A 22,227-nucleotide genomic window follows, 5' to 3' on the forward strand; every position below is an offset into this window, starting at 1 on the left:
TTATACAGATTTTCACTTGAGCCTGATTTTACCGAAATGGAATTAGGTCTTGTGTGGCTCAAACATGAACATCGATCGATCGTTTAACCTAATTCTGAGGTGCATCATCAGAAATATCTGAGGGGCTACCGTGAAAACCGAAAATCGCAAATTGCGGGGATCTTTCTCCTTCACTCCAATGAAGGCGTAATTAGGATTGTTCATTTTTTTTCAAATGTTCTATTTCGAAAACCATTTCGAGATATAAGGTTTTTAAACAGTTTCCGACATTTGCTGCGATATAATAATTGAGGATTGAAGATATTTCAACAAATATCCTTATGACCTTAGTTTGACCTTCTCCTGGGCTGAATGTAAAGTCATTGCATAATAAAAGTTATCGAACCATAGTAAATAAATCCGTCACTCACGTATTGTCAAAGTTATCATTGTCATCGATTGTCATAACAAAAATTTTCAGTTAAACCGCTGCGCTTGTTTGTTACAATTTGATTTATAATGAATACCTAAACAGTAGATTTCATTGCTTAATAATATATCAAAAACCTTGTTCCTATGTGTGGGAATGATTCACAAAAATAATAGTTCGAATCCACGAAGACCTACGACGTGAAAGATAGTGCCGTGAATTAAACTTGGAATACCTACCTACTTCACGTGTTACACACAGTATTGCTGTGAGAATCACGTCGATGTAAGTATAAAATTAATATTAATTTACTACAATTAAGTATTTACTCGTAAAAGCTCACTTTATTGGTAGGGTCGTGGTATCTATTTATTTTCTGTGGTAATGTAGCCAGAGTATCTAAAGGCAAACCGTTAAACAGAGATGGTGCCTACTAGAAAGAAGGAATATACAAGAATACATAGCCATACTCAAAATTCAGCCTGAAACTGCTTTAAAAAGATATAGTTTCTAATTTCCAGGTACATGTTGCAGTTCAAGCTGCTGATATCATGGTGGACAAGACTTAATAAAGAGTTGTGAATAATAAAACATGTTTTTGTTTACCTACTTTTTTATTAATTTGGGAAATATGTTATATATGTTTCCAAAAAAAATAGTAACTTTACATTAAATGTATGTTTATCATGTTCTGCACGAGCATCTGACAATGATGGCTTCTTGTTGACCATCCAGAAGAGAAGTGTATGGTTTGTTATTTACTCTGTTCCCAGGCATTATTTACGGTCGTAAAGTATTACGACGATTAATAATTAATAATATATGACTTTCGTTTCAATACAAAATGCTCAACTTTGTTCTGGGCCCAATTGCAGTTACATATCTCACAGCTGTATCTAAATAGGAATCACGATGACCTGAAATAATAGGATATAATTAGCAAAATTGGCATGTTCCTAATATAGTAGTATAAGTATGTAGTACAATATCCAAACAATGGTGACAAGCCGGTAGAAAGCACCCACTGAGTGCTAAGCTACCTTTAGCAATGGACGCTTGTAACGATTTTATGAATCCAATCTTCTTACAAATCGAATCAGTTAAAATATATATATGATGTAGGTAACTTACATTTGTATTTTTGCTCCCTTGATTTCAGCCAAGTTATGGTTGGAGTTGGATGCTATATGGATACATATTCCAATAAAACTAAGTTATATTATATATATAACTTAGGCAGATTTCTGGAATCAGCTTTCTCAAATTTATAGCGTAGGTACTTATTTTGAAATTAATGATTCATAATAAACGAGTTTTCCATTCCAGACGATTGTTATTTATAGAAACACGTGACACTGACATTGTCGACAGGTGACATCAATTGACAATGACAACTATTTTTTTAATGCTTGTTGTTGCTTGTGCATTATCCTAATCAGCCGACGACATGTAATTTACGAGAAGTCGTATCTCATATTTTCAATTAATTATAAATATTCAACCGAGCCACGAATTACTAAATCATTCAAATTGGTATCTTAAATTAACCTATATTTTCAGAAAATAAAATAAAAATGGGGGTCTAAAAAAAATGAACAATCCTAATTATAGTGACAGAGAAAAATTCCCGCAAATTGCGAACTTCGTTTTTCGAGGTTTTAGCCCTGTACCTAATAGCTACACGAACCAGCCGAAAAAGCCGCTCCCATACAATTTGTCACCCTTTTTGACGGCGGGCCGACTCATGATAAGTGCGAGCGATGCCTTTTGACACGATTCGCTGTGCGTTACGCGATCATATCGTAAATATGAAAACCATAACAAATTTTACTATATAAGCAGTATTCATAGCTCGTGTAGAATTAAGTGTTATGTACCTCATAGAATAGAAGCAAATATTAGGGGGAAGTTTTGAAAGAAATGAACAATTTTCTTAGAACTACTCTGAGTGATGTGTTACTCGTATCTCAAATTCCTAACCAGTAATCACAATTTCAGTGTTATTTGTGCTATACATTATCTACATGACGGTATTCAATGACTTCACTATTTACAAAAGCTGACTACTTAATATATTTTATCTGTTTGCATCCCAAAAAGTCTACTACAATAATATAATTCTAAGGAGGCCTGGCCTGATATTCATACATTTAATCTTGATTTGCTACTAACTATGTTGTACACGAGATGCGCTGGGATTAGTAACTTAGAGTCGCTGCCATAGTCAAAATTATTCATATCATAATTATCACATTTTAAACTTTTAATATGCATCTATGTTTACACTGTTAGGTGGCTTGGGTTCGACGACGGTGCCGCCCTTCCACATGTCGACTGAAACCCCTTTTTAACCCTACCTATGTATTATGTTATGATTTTTATTTACTCTATGTAATATATAACCTATTTTACACACTTTTACTTACAACGGTTATAAAATTGTAGGTAAGTACCTCTCAAGATTTATTTATAAAATGTAGGCTCTCATCATAATGCCCCGTGCGGAAACATTCCTCTTAGGCGAAGAAAAGGTAGAATAAAATTTTGCTCGTCAGTCGAAAAATCTATAGTCACCTAAACCTGCCACAAACATCGAAACTTGAAATGTCGTTATCTGCCTCTCTGTCAATCTTGCTTATTTGAGCGACAGAGACACAAATAGACGAACGAACGAACGAAGTTGTGCGCGCGTTAGGTCCCCTGAAGTATCTTTCAATACAAAGCGCGTAGGAATCTGACTTCGTTTTATTTGTGGAATTTTGTTTTGAGATATTTCGTTGCGTAAGATATTGCAGATATCTATTATGTATACGTTTTGAAGCGGCATTCAGATTGTAATGATCTTATTTTGTTTTGATATTCATATATTTTGATGTGGTATTTTTTTTATCCCATTAGCACTAAATACACTTACATGTACGAACATTTTTTTATTTACTTAAACTTATTAAATTAAACTTTTGTTTTTGATGTACCTAAGTAACGAAATTACCACAAATGTTAAACATAATTTTGAGCGGCCATAATTAACGTCAAAATTATGATACGACTGTTATATAATCTCCAATCCCACAATGGGAGTATGGGAAGATTCCGTACAATGTAACGTACATTAGTTACGAAATCTTAACGTAACGAAAGTTAAGACATTGACCTTTCACCGCAACGGATAATCTTCTAGTAACCGTTGGTCATTTTAATACTTTCCGAACGCATTAAAAAAACACTATTAAAGCCTCATAATACGTAACTAATGTGAGCAGTCGGAGTTCCATCTTACACTGGTTTATCTGAATCGAAGCTTAGTATAAAGGGGCCCACAGATTACCGGATGATATCAGCCTGTCAGGTAATCGCAAAAGGTGACAGTTCCGAACTGACAAGCTGATATCGTCCGGCGAACTGGTAGTCTGTGGGCCAGTGTTGGCCGAAACGTTAATGCAATTGAATATTCTTATCATTAACCAGTACAAATTGGACCGTCAGTGTAACCGTCAGTTACCGTTTACGGTTCAATTTGTACTGGTTAATGGTCAATTGCGATTAACGTTCGGCTAACACTGCTGTGGGCGCCTTTAGGGATAAACAGCTCCACTAATTTCTCTATGATTGCAACAGTTCTTCCATTGACATAAAGATCATTTTAGTTTAACCATAACAGTTTACCTAACATGCGTTTATGACTTATGACATAGGTATTCTTTTATTTTCACTTTCCTTGTGCGTTTCCGCGCTGTGAAAGATTAATGTATCGCGAACCACAAAGTAAATGTGGCTTAAAGTACGGAAATTTGATGTAAGCACGCGGCTACGGAATTTGGCTATTACGAGGCCTAAATACTCTTTCATTTAATGTACGATTAATGACTAGATCGTTCGTAATCGTCGTTGTTATCGAATTCCATTCATTTTTGGTGAAAATCGCAAGAAATAACTGAAACCAATTTAAGACTCTTATCACTGAAAGAAAGTTGCATTCTGCCTCAATGTAATCCAATTTGAAACTTAGATAAATAGCATAAGTTCTAATATTAATAATATAAAAGTATGTGTAAACATAATAATATTTGTTTCGACAAGCTTCCTATTGCCATATCTTTCAATGTCAAGTCATCGATTTTAACGAGCCGAAACGATACGGGATTTTGTCGGCTTATTTATTGCATCATTTTTACTCCATCCACTATAAAATCTTTTTTTAATTGTCAGCTATCTTAGATACCTACATAATTTTATTATAATTTTATTTTCAGCGAAGACACGTACACTAAAATTGTTGCAGACAAGTTAAAAGATTGTAAAAGTAAAGTTTAACATATTTGTTCAAATAGTCCCGATGTTCGAAATGAATTCTATGCTATATTGGTGTTAAATAGCTTTTTAATATATCCCCTATTGACACTGCCTCGTCTCAAGTAAGGTAGTGTAGTGGTACCGGTTAAAAATAGACTCCCTTAAAAAGCTGACACTAAATCTTGTCGCCGGCACTAACCCAATTTGAGAAATTGAACTTGCACTCAACCTAGTTAGCCTAGAGATGGCACTTTCTCACAGATTCTAAATGTACGCTATACGATCGAGATTGTGCACACAATGATGCCACCGCTGAGAGCGGCAGTTGCAACCATGATACTGCAATGGAGTGACATGCTAGACTTCCTATCATGCGGTCAGTTCCAAATTCAAATTTCAATGAGGACAGTTTTGTTTTTAATTTGTGATGCGCGTGTAGTGATGTTGCCAGTTTGTGTTTAAAAAGTTTGTTTGTGATTGAACTCTTTGGATGTTAATGTTGTTAAGTTAATCTAAAATGGTATTGAGAAGTGTCTAAAATGTAAAGAAACTTAGACTTTTTTCTCTGTCAACAACATCACTTAATTTTGAAGGTGAAGCATGACTGTATCGTAGGAACACTTTTTGGTATCAATCATAAACGTTATTATAAGTTAACTAACGCTTAATTTTGTTACCTAATATTTTTTTAACTTCAGGTTTTATCAAACTGTATATAGTTAATTGTTGAAATTGTTTGACCCGTCTTTATTTTTAATTTTGTTTTATGTTGTTTTTGTTTGATATGCATCAACAATTCTTCATGATTTCAAAGAAATACATAATATAGAACTGAAGTAACAAACGCAACAAATTGGCAGTGATAATATTAAAGCCAATTTATATCAATGTCACTTATATAACGATGGTCACATGTCTGTCATATCTCTTGAAGTTCTTAAAAGAAAAATCATTACTAGAGCGAGAGGGTCTATCGCGAAAAACGAAAATCAAGATTTCAACTCGCGGCAGGTCCTCACGACATCAGGGCCAGTAGCCAACATGATAATAGTTAACCGATAACAGCAGCAGAAGTTGCTAAGCGGGCCAGGTGTACTAATAAGAGCGTGTTAAGGTAATTTTGAACACCTCGTCCGCTTAGCAACTTCTGCTGCTGACTGTACCTATCGAAATAACAGAATTTTTTTACATATTAAGTTACGATTGCTCTTCTATGTCTAGGCCCACAGCTCCGCCCCCCGAGCTCCCCCCAGCCCAGGTACAGAGGCCTTCGTCGGTTGCCTAGGCTATGACAACGGGTAGTTCTAAAGACCTATATGATCCGAACGGAACGGACCAATCGTAACGATCTGAACGAACCGTTCAAAGTATCATTTCAATCATACCGCTATTAGCCGATTAACGCGATCTTCCGCGCAACTAGGGTTGCCACTTATCAGATTAATATCTGATTCATTAAGATTTTATCAGGAGTTAAAAAAAAGATATATAAATTCTTAATCTAAAAATTGTAAAAAAATCTTACATTGCAGCTGTATAAAAACTGAATAAAACCTCCTCGATAAAGCCACTCATCCCGACATTATTCCAACTGGTGTTATTCATACACCGCATCATTTTTCCATACAAACGTAGTCTCCACTGTCCTCTCTGGATATAAATCATTAAGAAAATATTTTTTTATTATTGTAAAGAATAAGGAGCTTTTAAAAAATAGTTTCGACTTCTTTTTCACTCTTATAATAGTTAGGTATAATAATTTAAAAAAGTCACAAGAAGGGCGTGGCTGTAGTTAATATACATCAAATTGTGTTTAAAATAGTTTCTACAGTGTCAATAACCAGAGAGGAAAATAGGGACTACGTTTGACTACGGCCATCCACTTTCCCCTTAAAATCAGATAGAGTCTGTGCGTAAAGAGTCGTGGAATGTATTGAGCCCTATACAATCCACGGCCTTCTCTTTCCGCACAAACTCTAAAACTTGAAGTCTGGTAACCCTAGAACGGCCTCAAGCAATTTCCGCAACGCAGACTGTAGAAACGATTCATCACTATTGCTTTCAATGTTTTTTGCCGGCAAGCGAGCAATTGAGTAACATATGCCACGCGATGAGTTGGTGCATAGGCCTTGTGACATAGAGAAAGATTTTCTGCCCGATTCGAACAAGATACGTCAATTAATAGATCTAGAAACGATATGGATTTGTTTGAAGAAACGTCACATTTGACACTGACATATCTAATCCATATTGCTTCTAGATCTATTAATTGACATAAGTATCTTAAAGTTCTAATCGGGCCGAGATGCGCAGACTCAGCATTGACAATGTGAGCATAAACGTCAAATTTCTATGATGATATGACGTTTTTTATGCATTTCCAGACTTTTTCACAGAAACGATTCATCACTATTGCTTTCAACGTTTTTGCCGGCAAGCGAGCAATTGAGTAACATATGCCACGCGAAGTGTTGGTGCATAGGCCTTGTGACATAGAGAAAAATAGTCTCGGGCTATGCACAGACTTAGCAATGACAATGTGAGCATAAACGTCAAATTTCTATGAAGATAAGCGATTTTAATGCATTTCCAGACTTTTTTACAGAAAATTCATCACTATTGTTTTCAAAGTTTTTTGCCGGTAAGCGGGCAATTGAGTAACATACGGTCTGATTCAAATTGTAATAAACGTCAACAATTTGATCTCGATACGATATGAATCGGATCTGTTAGTGTCAAAAGTGTTATTGTATGTGACGTCTTTCCACCGTGGTGGCCGTTGCCGCCGTTGGTGGCCGTGCTCCTTAAGATTACCAGTTGGCCGGACGATATCAGCCTGTCAGTTGTTCGGGACTGTCAAATTTTGCGTTTAACTGACAGGCTGATGGAATATCGTCCGGCGAACTGGTAATCAGTGGGCCCCTTTAGACGAGTAACTATGTATAGGTAGTAGATATTAGGGTAGGATTACCAGATGACAGGAATTTTCCTGACATGTTCCTGACATTTTGGCCTTTTGTCAGGAATGGGGACGGAATACGAAAATGTCAGGATTTTTTTAAATTGATAGACTTTATTATAAAGTACCGTATAGTCGGGTTACTTTAGCCCTGGAGGGTAACTTTGGCCATTGAGATTTACTCGGTCCAGGTTAAATTATTGCACTAAATATGCCATGAGTTTTTATGTTTCTTATTCGACCCTTTTGAATGAGAAGAACTTAAATTAATAAATCGGGTCCGCCCCCCTCCCCCCCGTCATCGTCAAAAATTAGAATGTCAGGAAAAATATTCGGAAATCAGGAATTTTGTCAGGAAATTCAAAATTTGTATCTAACCCTATATTAGGGACACATTTTACTAACTCAGAAAACGAAATGTCTTACACGATATTACTGTTTCGCCGTAACATTGCGCACGAACTCGTGCACGAATGGACAATTATGGGAACTTTTCACCGTACCGCGTACGCTGCTTTCTTTCATTTGCGTAATTGCGTTATGTCACGTGTTTCCTGTATTTTCGACAAAGCATTTCCGTTTATATCATCAATCTTGTTAATTTAGGAGCCGATTTGCTAGATCACTGACAATAGCGCAGTTTTTAAAGACGCAGTAAATTATAATTAAATATTTTTAGTAATGTGATTGCAGATTTAATAAGCTATTGTATTTAATGGCCCTAAATTCTTACCTCCACCGATGACCAGCTGCCGGATGCCTGGGTTAAGTCGATAATAAAAACAACAATGATAGCGTAGTACAGATTCGTGGCTTTCAAATTGTACCCCTTTTGCCGGTGCTAACCCCATCTATATACTCGTATATTCCTTATAGTAGTTTCAATTTCAGTAGCCCAAATAGCGATTTTATTTTGCAGTATAATTATAATTACGATCATATTTTATTGGAATTCAGTAACATTACACGTGTGTAGTATTTTACCATAAGCAGACATAGACGTTTTTGGGGGCAAAGTAAAGTGATTGACAACATGAAATATCGACATGTCTGTTATCGATGTTACCTTAACGTTATACTTCTAGATATTTATTACGTGCGATATCTACTTTTCTTTTGATATATTGGTAGTTTTCTATTCTTTTGGCACTGTATACTACAGTGTACGTTTGACCTAATAAAGAAATTATGTACCGCTTTGTGATTGGTTTGCATTATTGAAATTTCTCGGTAACTTACCTACAGCAAGTAGAAGTTACATATTTTAAATATCTATAATCTTTGACTTATCGATAACAGATTTTTCGATGTTTCATTTACTCAAACACTCGTTTTTGCCACATAAACTTCTATGTTTGACCAAAAGATATAAGTTTTTTACCATGCAATGATCTTTAATAAATTCAAACCTATACACTTGATTAGCAAGCATCCGTTATCAGTATAATTAACCAGTTATTGTACCTACTAATACTAAGCGTGCAGCACGCTAAACCCAACCCAAGTTCAATCGCGTGTATTTCTAATTAAATAAACATTTACATCTATTAGTTAACATAGAAATACGCAACATAATAATGAATGCACCTATATTAATATGCTGATAACATATTTTAAATAGTATATTAAATATTACAGATAAACTAAATTGTATTGTTGATATGATAGGTCATCGGATGGCGCTTATTGGAGCGCGCAAGATTCAGTCGTGTCAAACCCCTGCCTGTCTAAACCCATATCGTAAAATTTATAAAACCCTGTTATGAGCAGAGATGCACCGGATATCCGGTTACTATCCGGTATCCGGCCTATCCTACTATTATTTTACTATCCGGCCGGATACCGGATAGTAACATTGCTTGATTTCGGAGTAAACAAATTGGATTTAAGAAACAGACACGGTCATAATCATACTTGTTTATTATTTTAAAACGATTTAATCATTCCACTGACTTGCACGCGCACTCATTTCGAACCTAGAAATGAGTCCGCGTGAACGTTTACTAGGAAACAGGTCAAACCTGCAGAATGCGCACCTGAAAAACCGAAATGTAGGTATATAGTTCCGCCGGCAAATATCCGGCGGCCGAATACCGGATATTCGGCCTGTGTCCAGCCAAATCCGTGTGTATCCGGCCAAACAACTAACCGTTGCATCTCTAGTTATGAGTAAACCCTGCCTGCTGCTGCTGTGTTGTGTGTGTGCCTGTTAAACTCATATCTATCAAAACTAGGTACCTATAACATATTATAAAATTTGAACACAATGTATCAAGTTGAGGACTTTGAGTAATAAACTCATATTGAGTTTGTGAAATCCTACGAACCGAGGAGCAATTAAAATTAAATTAAAAACTTATTAATTTCATGCAACCGGAGAGGCTTGTGCGAACAATCAACAACAACCGAACGTGATTAACCCTTATTAAATTTTCACATTAATTAATATAAGGATTACGATGTCAGACTAATATCGATATCTTCCGCCATTTGGGGAAAGTCGGGTGGGTCGGGTTGTTTTATTTTGCAAATATTGTTGTTTATTATTTATTACCAGCTATTGCCCGCGACTTCGTTTCGTTTGTTTTGCGTGATAAAAACTAATGTGATTTCCCGGGAATTTTGAGTCCCATCCCAGTAACAAAATTTATATTCATCGGTTCAGCATCTCAGTACAAAAAATATAATACAGAAGAGTACAGCATTAGGAACTCAAATAGAAGTAAAACAATTTGCATTTTTATAGCTAAAAAGTGATCTCTTAGAAATACTTAATTAGAATTTAGACAAAATTATTAATGAAAAGTAATTAGCGGATATCATCCTTGGTATGTTTGGGACGAGGCATGTTGCTGATTTGCATTTGTAGCCACGGGACGAAGCCTGCGTTGCGGATTTCTAAAAAAAAATTTAAAAAAAAATTAAGAAAAAAAACCAAAAAAAAGTAATTAGTAGGTACCTACGCTTTCAACAAACGAAATAAACATAAGTAGTGTCCGGTGAGTCAGAATTAATGTCCTGTGTGGACATCCCATTCCCAGCCCCAAATTTTCCTCATTGCAAAAACCGGCCTTGCATCCTTCCGGCTCGAAATTGGCTAAACCTCAATGCCGCCGCGTGACAGTTTTAACGACCGATCGACTAATCGCTATGGATCAAGTGTGCCAAATAAGGCTATTCGAGGTAACCTCGTCTGCTGAGGACCGGGGTTTTGTATCGTACACTCAAAGCCATTGTACAAACTGTTAATGTTTTTTTTGTACCTACAATTCTAGCATGACAATAATGATCTTAGACAGATATATAGAATGTTCATTCAGAAACAATACACGGGTTGTGTATAACTGCGCATGTTTTAAGTACATAACTTATGTTGTAAATCTACTATTTTCATGAAACTGCCAGATACTTGGAGCAGTGGTAGCCGAGTGGATATGACGTCTGACTTTCAATCCGGAGGTCGCGGGTTCAAATCCTGGCTTGTACCAATGAGTTTTTCGGAACTTATGTACGAAATATCATTTGATATTTACCACTAACTTTTCAGTGAAGGAAAACATCGTGAGGAAACCTGCATACATCTGCGAAGAAATTCATAGGTGTATGTGAAGTCCCCAATCCGCATTGGGCTAGCGTGGGGACTATAGCCCAAGCCCTCTTGCGCATGAGAGGAGGCCTGTGCTCAGCAGTGGGACGTATATAGGCTGAAATGATGATGATGATGATGCCAGATACTTCGCACCATAATCTGTCAGTCAGATAATTTTATATACCTACAATTTACTTTAAAGGTTACCAGTTACTAGCTTCTTTGACAGTTGCTTAGCGTAACTATTTACGTATAAATTAGCTACTTTTAATAGTTTTAATGATCGTACAGCTAATCGCGTCGAAGTAGGTATGCTAAAGAAGGCCAAGGCGCACTGAAGTATTGTCTTGTACAACGCTCAGCAATTAAAGTCGCAAAGCATAGGTAATTTGAGCTGCTGTATTTTTTTTCCTTTTTGGAATTTGCATCCTACGTTGACCATAGTTAATCATAGGTCATTTCATTCTGATATACCTACATATACAATTTATAATGAATAGATAAAATTATTTAAAATAAACTGCACCTTACTTCGACTGTTCGCTGTTTAGCTATTAATTTTGGATCCACCAGTGTTGGCGCCTGAACGGTAGCTAATCGTGATATATCAAGTGTGCCTAATAAGGCCATTCGTGGCGACCTCGCTTGTACAGTCGGCGTAAAACACATGTTTAATTTGAACAATAGGTCAGGAAATGAATGCTCAAAAAACGTTGTAGAGGGAAATGCTAGGAACACAATTTTTGACTCCGTAACTTTGTTTGGAGTAGTTAGGAGGTGAACATATCAAAAGTCCCCGGCTGTAGCCCCGCTGCTGGGGGGTGGAGGGGGGTAAGAAGGTCGAATTTTTCGGTTTTTCATTGATATCTTGGAAACTTTGCGTCTTAGCGACATGACTACTAAGACAAACCGAAAGCTAATAAAATTAAGTTACAAGTTTTTCGATATCATGAATAGTTTTTGAGATACCCGCTCTTGAAAGTTTATTTAGGGATTTTAATTTTATCTTGGTATCTACGTCAGTGAAGCTGTTAGGCCATGTTTGGTATCATTTTCGTATAAATCGGGGGTGCTGAATTCATTTATGGTATCACATTGACACTATTCCGAAGTAAAACCAAAATTTAAAAAGATATATTTTTTTAAATCCCTCTTCACGCTTAAACTGCTTTCTGAACCAATTTCGTTGAAATTTGGTATAGAAATAGTTTCAGTCTCGACACAGAACATAGGATAGTTTTAATAACCAAAAGCATCTTTTGAGGGTGTGAAAAGTGGGGTGGAAGTTTGTATGGGGAGTCAATAACCGCTGAACCGGTTTAGATGAAATTTAGGACGGAATAGATCTGTGATTTAGATGAAAATGATACCAAACATGACTTCAAACCTCACCTTGAGCAGTATTAACCTCAGGAATTCAGTTTCGTCGACGAGGTTGAATTCCCCCCATACTCCATTTCACAACTTTAAAGGATGATTATTGAGATAAGAAGTATCTTATGTCCTGTCTTGGGACTCGAAATATCTGTATACCAAATTTCAATTAAATCGGTTGAGCGGTTTAAGCGTGAAGAGGAATTTTTAAAAAAAGGTATTGGTTTAAAGTTTATATGTTTTTTCTTAGGAATGGTGTCAATGTGATTCCAAAACTGAATTCAGCACCCCCGATTTATACGAAAATGATACCAAACACGGTCTAGCAGCGTCACTAATGTAGATATCAAGATATAATTGAAAGCCCTAAATAAACTTTCAAGAGCGGATATCTCAAAAACTATTCAAGATATCGAAAAACTTGACTGAATAAAACTTGTAACAAATTTTATCAGCTTTTGATTTGTCTTAGTAGTCATGTCGCTAAGACGCAAAGTTTCCAAGATATAAGTGAAAAACCGAAAAATAAGACCTTCTTTCCCTCCTCTACCCCCCAGCACCGGGGCTACGGCCGGGGACTTTTGATATGTTCACCTCGTAACTAGTCCAAACAAAGTTACGTAGTCAAAAATTGTGTTCCTAGCATTTCCCTCTATAACTTCTTATTGCTTGGCCTACAAGTAAAATTACAAAAGTGTGATGGCTAAAGTATTCTTCCTAAAACTTAAAATAAAATAAATGAAAATGTTAATTTTAGTCCCAATATATATAGTTTACCTAATATGTACTAGCTACATATCATTTTACCGTTGTTGACGTTACGTTTATTATGTCTTTATATCCAGTCGTATTTTGCCATGAATTAGTTTAGTTAATCTTCAATTTTTTACGAAAATATGTGGATCAAATCCAAATAAGTAAGGTGATACAACAATAGTTAGGTAGGTACTGCTCGCTAACGACCCCTATTGTCTTTTACACAATTATAATGAATTAGAAAATAGATCCACAACATCAGGTAAAGAAATAACAAAAATATACCTACAAATGTAATTCAAAACGTAAACAATGGGAGTTGTTTATGTTATTTAGCGAATTTACCGAAGCGCAATAAATCGAAGAATACAAGTCGGCATTAACGACTCGATATTCCAATGAAAATGCCATAAAAAATGATAAATATTCCTCATGTGTACCGCGGTCGGCGAGTGTACATTATTGCATTAACATACAATCCGTGACATTGACTGCGTGTCATGTGGGCAGGCTTTTAGCGTCGTGAATTTGTAGGCGTCTGATTGTACCTTTATAAATTTATAACCTACGGGTTAATGTGTCTGTTTTGTGAGACTGCCAGTTCTTTGTACTTACCTACTTTTATTGTTGTTAGGTGTAAGGTCAAAAGCAGGTGACAGATTCTTATTTAATTTATCTTAGAATATATCATTTATAGAGCATAGTAATTTAAAAAATACGATAAATCCATTGAATCTAAGAAGCATAAAAAGATCTTGCTTTTTAAACGCACATAAAAGGACATACCTAAACGCGAACGCCTCAAGTTTTTTTTTAAATTATAATTCGATACTTAGTGTTATTTTTATAATTTAGTTACACTTTTGGACTAATTTTTTAATTTTAAGTTATTTTTAAATTTTGTTTTACTTCTTTTTTAACTGGTTTCAATTTATTTTATAAGTTTTTTTGAACACGTTTGCTTTAAAAAGATAAGAAAGAGTATACGTACTTACCTTTTTTTTAAAGCTAACATTTGGCTGTTCTTGTTTCATAGTTCACACTTGCATCATTATTCATTATTAAATTTTAACACTTGTCTGTCAAAACCATACGCAAACGTGTTCAAAATTTAATTATTTTTTATTTTCCTTTATTTCAATTTACCCCTCTCTCCCCTAGAGCTCCAGTACGGCGTGCTCCTCGAGGGGTGCGCGGGGGAGCTGCCGTCGCTCTCAGCGTGCGCGCCGCTCCCCCCACCCCTCGACAAGGCGAGGAGGCAGAAGACGAATGACAAGCTTGACAAAGTGGCTCAAGTTAACATACACTTACACGGTATTTTTGTTGTTTTTTTTTTGTTATTGGTTTGGGATTTGTTTGTATATGTTTTGTTACTTATTAATTTTAACACGATTCTAAAGCTAACACGAAAAATAAGCGCATACAGTAAGCAAAAGACTCGCGCAGCACACAAAAATGGGTTAAGATTGTATTACTTTTGATCGCGTAATTCGTCATGTGATGTCTCAGTTCAAAGGAAAAGTGGCTGCTCCTCCAGCCTCCAGCAATGTCTCCAGCTTTTTTGACAGTTGACATTTGTTTGTTACAGCACTCTTCGCAGCCGTCGAACACGGATACCTTGACAAAGCCAGGAACATCCTCGAGTCCACCGATGTCGACGTCAATAGGTAAACTTTGCCCCTCTCTACCCGTTAAACCTTAGTAAGGTCAGGCGTGACTCCGCGATTTCGTCGCTTTGCTATAGGTACAAAGTAGTACATCCGTCCCACACCAATTTTGGTGGCTAACCATAAGCCGCGCGTGGCGCTATCGCCACCTAACGGCTATATCTGTCCTGATCGTAACAGACGCGTTTTGTTAGAGAGTGAGTCTTCTGTACCTAGTACTATTATTTATTCTGTGCTTAAACCAAACTCATTGTACAAAAAGTAAGTAATAAAAGTATGTACTCGTATAATATAGAAACTCTTGACTTTTTGCCCTCTGCTGAAATATTAAAATTGGGCTCGCATTAACCAAGTACACTCAAAGTGGGCTTTACAAATATAAGGGTTGAAATTATTTCTATACTTTATTTATAAGTTTGAGGGACTAATTATCTTGGGCGTGGCCCTTTCCCTTTGCGTTATCTAAATATCCAAGGCCGAAGGCATACTGTTTTCTAATTGAGGCACCAAACTACGACTTAGGCTCAATAATATTTACATTGAAAACAATACTACACCGATGTAAATATACCTAGTCTTAGGTATTTCATATTCTATATGCAATAAGTGGCTCTGTGAACTGTAGACCTTGCAATCCGACATGGCTCCGCCATTTTGAAAACTGAATGGACAACAGAATTCTAAATAATTATCGACCCTGTTTACAAAATGCGGTATGGTGAGGAGAAGAGCCGGACAGCAGTAGTCTTATAAATAAAAAGAGGACATGCAGACATAAAAAAATAGACGCTAAAATAGAATACCCACTCAGCATAATGCCACGATGCCCGCGACAATCGCAGGGCGCTGGTTATCAGTGGAGACCTGACTTAAAACTATGAGTTAGTAGGTACATGAACGCCAACGACACACAGAAAAACAGAAATAAAAAAGTAGCAATAAAACGTGACATAATTAATTGATGATATAGGTACTCAACGTCCTCACCTGTAGAAAATGTCACGGCTACTCGGATAACTGAATTACGTAACCTTTTTCATGGCAGGATTCCATGAAAGCTTCAATAACACGATTACTCGTATATGCACGTGGACTTTTGTACTCTTTTCAATTGTATCTTAATTCTATGAAAGTCACTTTGTTAACAATAGGTATCGTTTGACTATCTAGGCGCGTAAGGGCGCTTATATTTTGCCCTTGGAGTTGGTGAAAGACGCCTAGGGTTTCAAAGATTGCATATAGGCCCCGTGCATGAACTATATGGGGGAACATAGGAGCCGTCAGATTTTTGGCGCGAAGCGTAACTGTGTCGTTTATGCTTTCGATGTAGCCCACAAGATGGCAGAACCTATGCACAAGGTAGATGGTAGCACTTGCTTTAGCAATGTACCTACCTACTGCCGGGAGGGCAGTTTTTTCCGTAAAGTAAAAAGATTTGTGCTAGGTATATGCAGCGAATCTACCTAATACTGAATTATCACCCAAAAGCCTTCAGGGCTAAAGGGAAAGGCTTTAAGTGAAAAAGGATAATGGAACACCTTATATAAAACCTTATATTTTACTAGTAAATTCACTAACGTCTGCACCTTTGGGGTATCTTACCATGAACAGTGAATTTACAACAAGTACTCATGGAAAAGAGCTTTGAATATTTTCTGAGAAAAATCTTGTGGTAAGAGGTATTCTTTTCAACCAAGGCATTACAACTTTTTACTCGTCGCCGAGGTAACAGAATAAAGACAGTAGATGTGAGGAGTTTTTTATTTAGTCTGATTATCATAAGAAGATTCTATTGTACGTCTTTTGTCTCATATTTTGGTCGTTAAACGAAGAGAATATATAAATATGTGAATATATTTTTTAGTCCGACATTTGTACATAAATTGTAAATGTTTGTGCAATAAAGTTTAACCCCCTTATTCATAAACGTTTACTAAAGTTGACAAGCCGATAATAACCGTTTGTCCCTTTCCATCATACCAATACGTCGGTACGTTATGAATAAGGGGGTAAATAAATAAATAAAACTTGGGTGAAATGGCTGAGCAAAATGGTACGAGTACTCGAATATCGAAACATATCAAAGTGACAATATGGATAAACCCGGTTGTACCTATATATTAGTGTCCATCGTACCCAGGTTGTACCAGATGAAATACGGTGTTTCGTAAATCAAAGATTTAATTTAGCTGAAAATGATACCAAACTTGACTTAGTACACTCAGCAGCAGAAGTTGCAAAGCGGGCGAGGTGATCAAAATTACCTTGACGCGCTCTTGTTCTCTACAATAAAGACGCGTCAAGATCATTTTGAACACCTCGCCCGCTTAGCAACTATTGCTGCTGACTGTACCTTAACTTAAAACAGTTGTTAACCTCAAACGTCGCCGAGTCTGAAAAACATCATTTGAGCAGTAACGCTGCGTCTTTCGTAAGCGAACAACTCGCGAACGCGAAACAGCGCGGCGCGGCGGGCCCAATGCGTTCGCGTTCGCAACGAGATCGCCCACGTAGGACATTTCTATAGGTATCAAAGGATTGATTAACCCCGCGCCGCATTGCTTCGCTTCGCGTTCGCGTGTTGTTCGCCTACGTAGTACACTGCGTAAAACGTGCGCAGTACTATGTAATTAACGAATTGTATATATTCCAGTGTCAACCCCGATGGGCTGTCGCCGCTCGATGTGGCCGTGCTGGCCAACAACAGACCGCTTGCCAAGATGCTCATGGAGTTCGGAGCCAAAGAGGGCACGCAATGTGAGTACCAAAGTTATTATCATCATCAGTTACTCTCGTCCACTGCTGGACATAGGCCTCTCCTATTGCACGCCATTGAGCACGATTTGCGGCAACTTTGATCCAGCTCTTGCCAAGGTCATCCTGCGAAGGTCATCGCTCCAACTAGTCTGTGGGCGTCCTACGCTACGTTTGCCGATGCTCGTCTCCACTCGAGAACTCGTCTACCCCAAAGGTTATCGGTTCTACGGCTAATATGACCGGCCCACTGCCACTTCAGCTTGCTAATCCGGTGGGCTATGTCGACGACTTTAGTCCTCTGAGTCTCTGACGGATGACTTCATTACGAATACGATCCCTCAGAGAGACTCCGAGCATAGCCCTTTTCAACCTAAGTTGTATCTTAACATTTTGTGATTAGGTAGGTACCTACACCTGGCAAATGTTCAACGTTAAATGACAACCCCATAAGTGGCTGAGTAAAGGATGACACGCTAGACCGGACCGAGGCGTCTGACATGTACGTAGTGATCCAAAAAACTCAAGCCTTTGGAGCTCTTTTTTTGGGCTCACCTCATCTCTTGACGTCTAAAAGGCTAAAAGCCTATTTAGCTCTTTCAATAGGCGTCAAAAGATGAGGCGAGCCCTAAAAAAAGAGCTAAAAAGCTCGAGTCCTTTGGATCACTACATGTACGTCATTTTCTATGACGGCTGATTGGTGATTATGCTATGACGCCGGAAACAGCCCCAGCCCGGTCTAGCGTGAGTCATCTTAATGTCACAATTCGGGCTCAAGCCGATTTCGAGTTTTCGAGAGTTTCGAGTAATTTGCAGGCAACTACGATTTCGTTTATTCATTCCTGTTACAAAAAAAAGCTTATTTTCTATGAAGAAATATGCCGCTTAAGACGTATTGGTTTGGAGAAAGGATAAACGCGAAACCACTACAGCTTTCCTCGCCGTAAAGGGCTCACTAGGGATCCTTCCGTGCCGCTCAAAAGAAAAATACAAATTGCACTGCCTCATACTACACTGTACTTCCAAAACATCGTATTTAAATCCACAAAAATACTAAAAAAAGCACTTATTTCTTACGGTGTAAGGTAGAAATTTCATGAACGCATAAGAGAGCTACACGGTCAAAAAAGTATCTTCGGAATAGGAATGGTCAGCGTATTCGCTGACGATTGTAATCCCTACGTATTTGAGAATAAAGTTGAATTTCAGTTTAATTTGGGTTAAACTGCTAACTATTCGTATGAGGAGTAACGAGGGATTATGTGTACGGATCTCGTGACTGCAATGTTTGGACTTTAAAGCTGTAGTTATTCTTTGGCTAAGCCGGCTTAGAGTGATTTACCTAGGTGTCGTTTGCTATCATGTTTTTTATGTCATTTGACTTTACTGGCCTACACCTGGTTTTTGTGATTTCTGGTTCAAGTTCGTGCTCTAACTTTTTTTTAGGGTTCCGTACCCAAAGGGTAAAACGGGACCCTATTACTAAGGCTGTATCTCACGAGCCGTGATAGCTAGACATAGAATAACATAAAGATTTAAATGGGGCTCCCATACAACAAACGTGATTTTGGTACCAAAGTTAAGCAACGTCGGGCGTGGTCAGTACTTGGATATTTTTTTTGCATTTTTTTTTTGTTGTTTTTTTTGCATTATGGTACGGAAGCCTTCGTGCGCGAGTCCGACTCGCACTTGCCCGGTTTTTTACTTAACTTGGGGCCTTCTTTGGTATCGCAATCCATGACGATTTTCTTACTAATTGACACCTTGAGTTCTTAGATTTTTACTACGGTTAGCTCTTCTGAAATTTTTGCCGATCCCTGGTCTATTTATTTAACCATCGTATCGACGTGTCAACTGATTGGAAGTAGGTACAGTCGCCATCAGATATATCGGAGCGGCCAAGGTGTTCACAATATCTGAACACGCACTAACGACCTGACAATAGAGGCGTGTTCAGATATTTGTGAGCGCCTTAGCTGCTCCGATATATCTGATGGCGACTGTACCTATGTATAGGTAAAATCCATATGCCTACAAAGTGCTCGTATAAGTTCCATCACGTACAACTTCAGACGCTTCCTGACTATTTCGGAGATCAAAGAATCACTGCTATGCTTTACTATACACTATACTAGTATAGTATAACTTTATCGTATTTTCATTAGTACTAAGTTGTACCCATTAAAACCACAAACAGGATAACATCGATTATAGTCCATCGATACGCATTTACCTATTGAAAATTTATGAATAAAACAACGTCCTAATGGCGCAATACACCGTTTTTTTTTTCAACTGATAAATTCATGTTTGTGAGAATATATTCGATTTCCTTGATATTCATACAATGATGCCTATTATTATCCATTCATTCCACGGATTACGGGAAAAGATGTTTTCTTTTAGGACGTGTGTTTTCGGTAATTCCTTACGAATAACCGTACAAAAGGGAGCTATTAGAGATTGGGGTTGTTAGATTGGATTGGTATTATTCACTCTTAATGCAGAGATCGAGAATAGGGTGATCAACTGATTTGTTCTCTTTGATTGGCTCGACATATGAGTGAGGTAATGAGTAGGTACGTGAATAAGTGAGTAAATGAGTTCTGTTTTAATGTTTCTCTCAGTACTCAATACGGTTAATAATGTCTGTGTAATGATTATTGTGGTTCATTTCACGAAGTTACAATCTACAGACTTGGTTTGTTTTTAAGCACTGAGACGTGTGCGTTGACATCGCGCTGCATCTAGCACTCATTCCTAGATGAAAAAATCCCGAAAATTCTATATTTTTATCTTAATAAGTACTTAATACATAAGTAAGTACTATTAGGTACTAAAGTCTTCAACGCTTACGCGTTTTATTTGACGTTTATAAGCGCATTGTAATATGCTTACTTGGAAAATAAACTATGTATATTTATCTAACGCTCAATTCGTGTTGATAATTTGTCGCTGTTCGCAATTAGCGACAATACTCGCACTAAGTGAGACGTCTCACGTAATTCGACGCAACAATGGTTTTGTCGCGCTCTGGTTGTGTATTCTGATGTGGTAGACTTGCTAGAGGAACGGGAAATCGAGTTCTTCCGAGAACCAGTATAACTGGATCTAGCTAAGATGACAATTGTACATAGACAAACGCTAAACGGCAAGAAAAAATGTATCGGGACGACTGATCCTACGAAAAGTCACTTGATATCACATTAATACATACATACATTAATACATTTTGACGACCGGTCTGGCCTAGTGGGTAGTGACCCTGCCTGCGAAGCCGATGGTCCTGGGTTCGAATCCCAGTAAGGGCATTTATTTGTATGATGATACAGATATTTGTTCCTGAGACATGGGTGTTTTCTATGTATTTAAGTATTTGTATATTATATACATATATCGTTGTCTGAGTACCCACAACACAAGCCTTCTTGAGCTTACTGTGGGACTTAGTCAATCTGTGTAAGAATGTCCTATAATATTTATTTATATTTATTTATTTATTAATTTTTAAGTTTCGATTGGCGTTTTTTATCATCTTGGCTAGGCCTCTGATCGGCCGAAATGTATGAAACGCTGTTTGTTTTGACACATCACATCCAACATTATAGTCAAAGAACATTTGGTTGATCAACAAATCAAGAAATTATCAGGATATTCAGCCTTCTAGATCGTCCGATAATCGCTGTGCAATATATTGTTTTAGAAACGAAATCGGGTAAAGATAATGGTCTTGCATGTAGATAACATGAAAAACCACACAAAATATTAAAAGTTTGAAGATTGATGATAAACGTCGCGGAGCACTGCTCCACCTACATGTACGCGGACGACACGTGCCTGGTGTACGCCGACCGGGACGTCGCGCTCATGCGGGACAGGCTGCAGGCAGACTTTAACAACATTCTGAGGTGGGCACACGATAACGGTATTATACCCAAGTAACACAACGTAGCTGAATATTGTTTGAATAATAGAGCATGCCGTACTTAATGCTGAATAAGGTAGCTGTATAACAGCTGAATAAGCGCTAATACAGACGTTATACAGAAGGTTTGGGCGCAAAGTGGGCAGTGCCCACGCCGCTTATTTCTGAATAACAGTAATGTAATAGCTATATAAGTGTGTGCCCACACATTGAATCGCTGAATAACACTTGTATAGAGGCTGTCAAAAGCTTATATACCGCTTTTAAACCAAAGTTATCCAGCTTTGTACACAATGAATCAGTTATTCACACGTTATGAAGCTTTTGGTTCCAAAGTGCATTTTTACAGAAAATATATTCAGATATTTGTGTTAAATCAATGATTTGTCTTCCATTTTAATTTGTGAACTCGTGTCAAAGTGTAGTTTCTGCAGTAAAAACTTACCAAATAAGGAGGACATCACCCATATATTTATTTGATGTTTACATAACTTCAATTTC

The 22,227-nt window shown here is 37.3% G+C and overlaps 1 protein-coding gene across 1 annotated transcript in view; it reads left to right on the top strand.

The window, feature by feature from the left end:
• Positions 1 to 22,227, top strand: part of LOC134667508 (ankyrin repeat and fibronectin type-III domain-containing protein 1-like) — a 67,233-nt gene that overhangs the window by 11,569 nt on the left and 33,437 nt on the right. Inside the window, exons 2-4 of the mRNA XM_063524936.1 lie at positions 14,542 to 14,694; positions 14,969 to 15,047; positions 17,701 to 17,804. Of these exons, the coding sequence (XP_063381006.1) occupies positions 14,542 to 14,694; positions 14,969 to 15,047; positions 17,701 to 17,804 (336 nt within the window). The remainder of the gene's footprint in view (positions 1 to 14,541; positions 14,695 to 14,968; positions 15,048 to 17,700; positions 17,805 to 22,227) is intronic.

Source organism: Cydia fagiglandana, chromosome 9 (genome assembly GCF_963556715.1).
Source record: "Cydia fagiglandana chromosome 9, ilCydFagi1.1, whole genome shotgun sequence".
Lineage (NCBI taxonomy): Eukaryota > Metazoa > Arthropoda > Insecta > Lepidoptera > Tortricidae > Cydia > Cydia fagiglandana.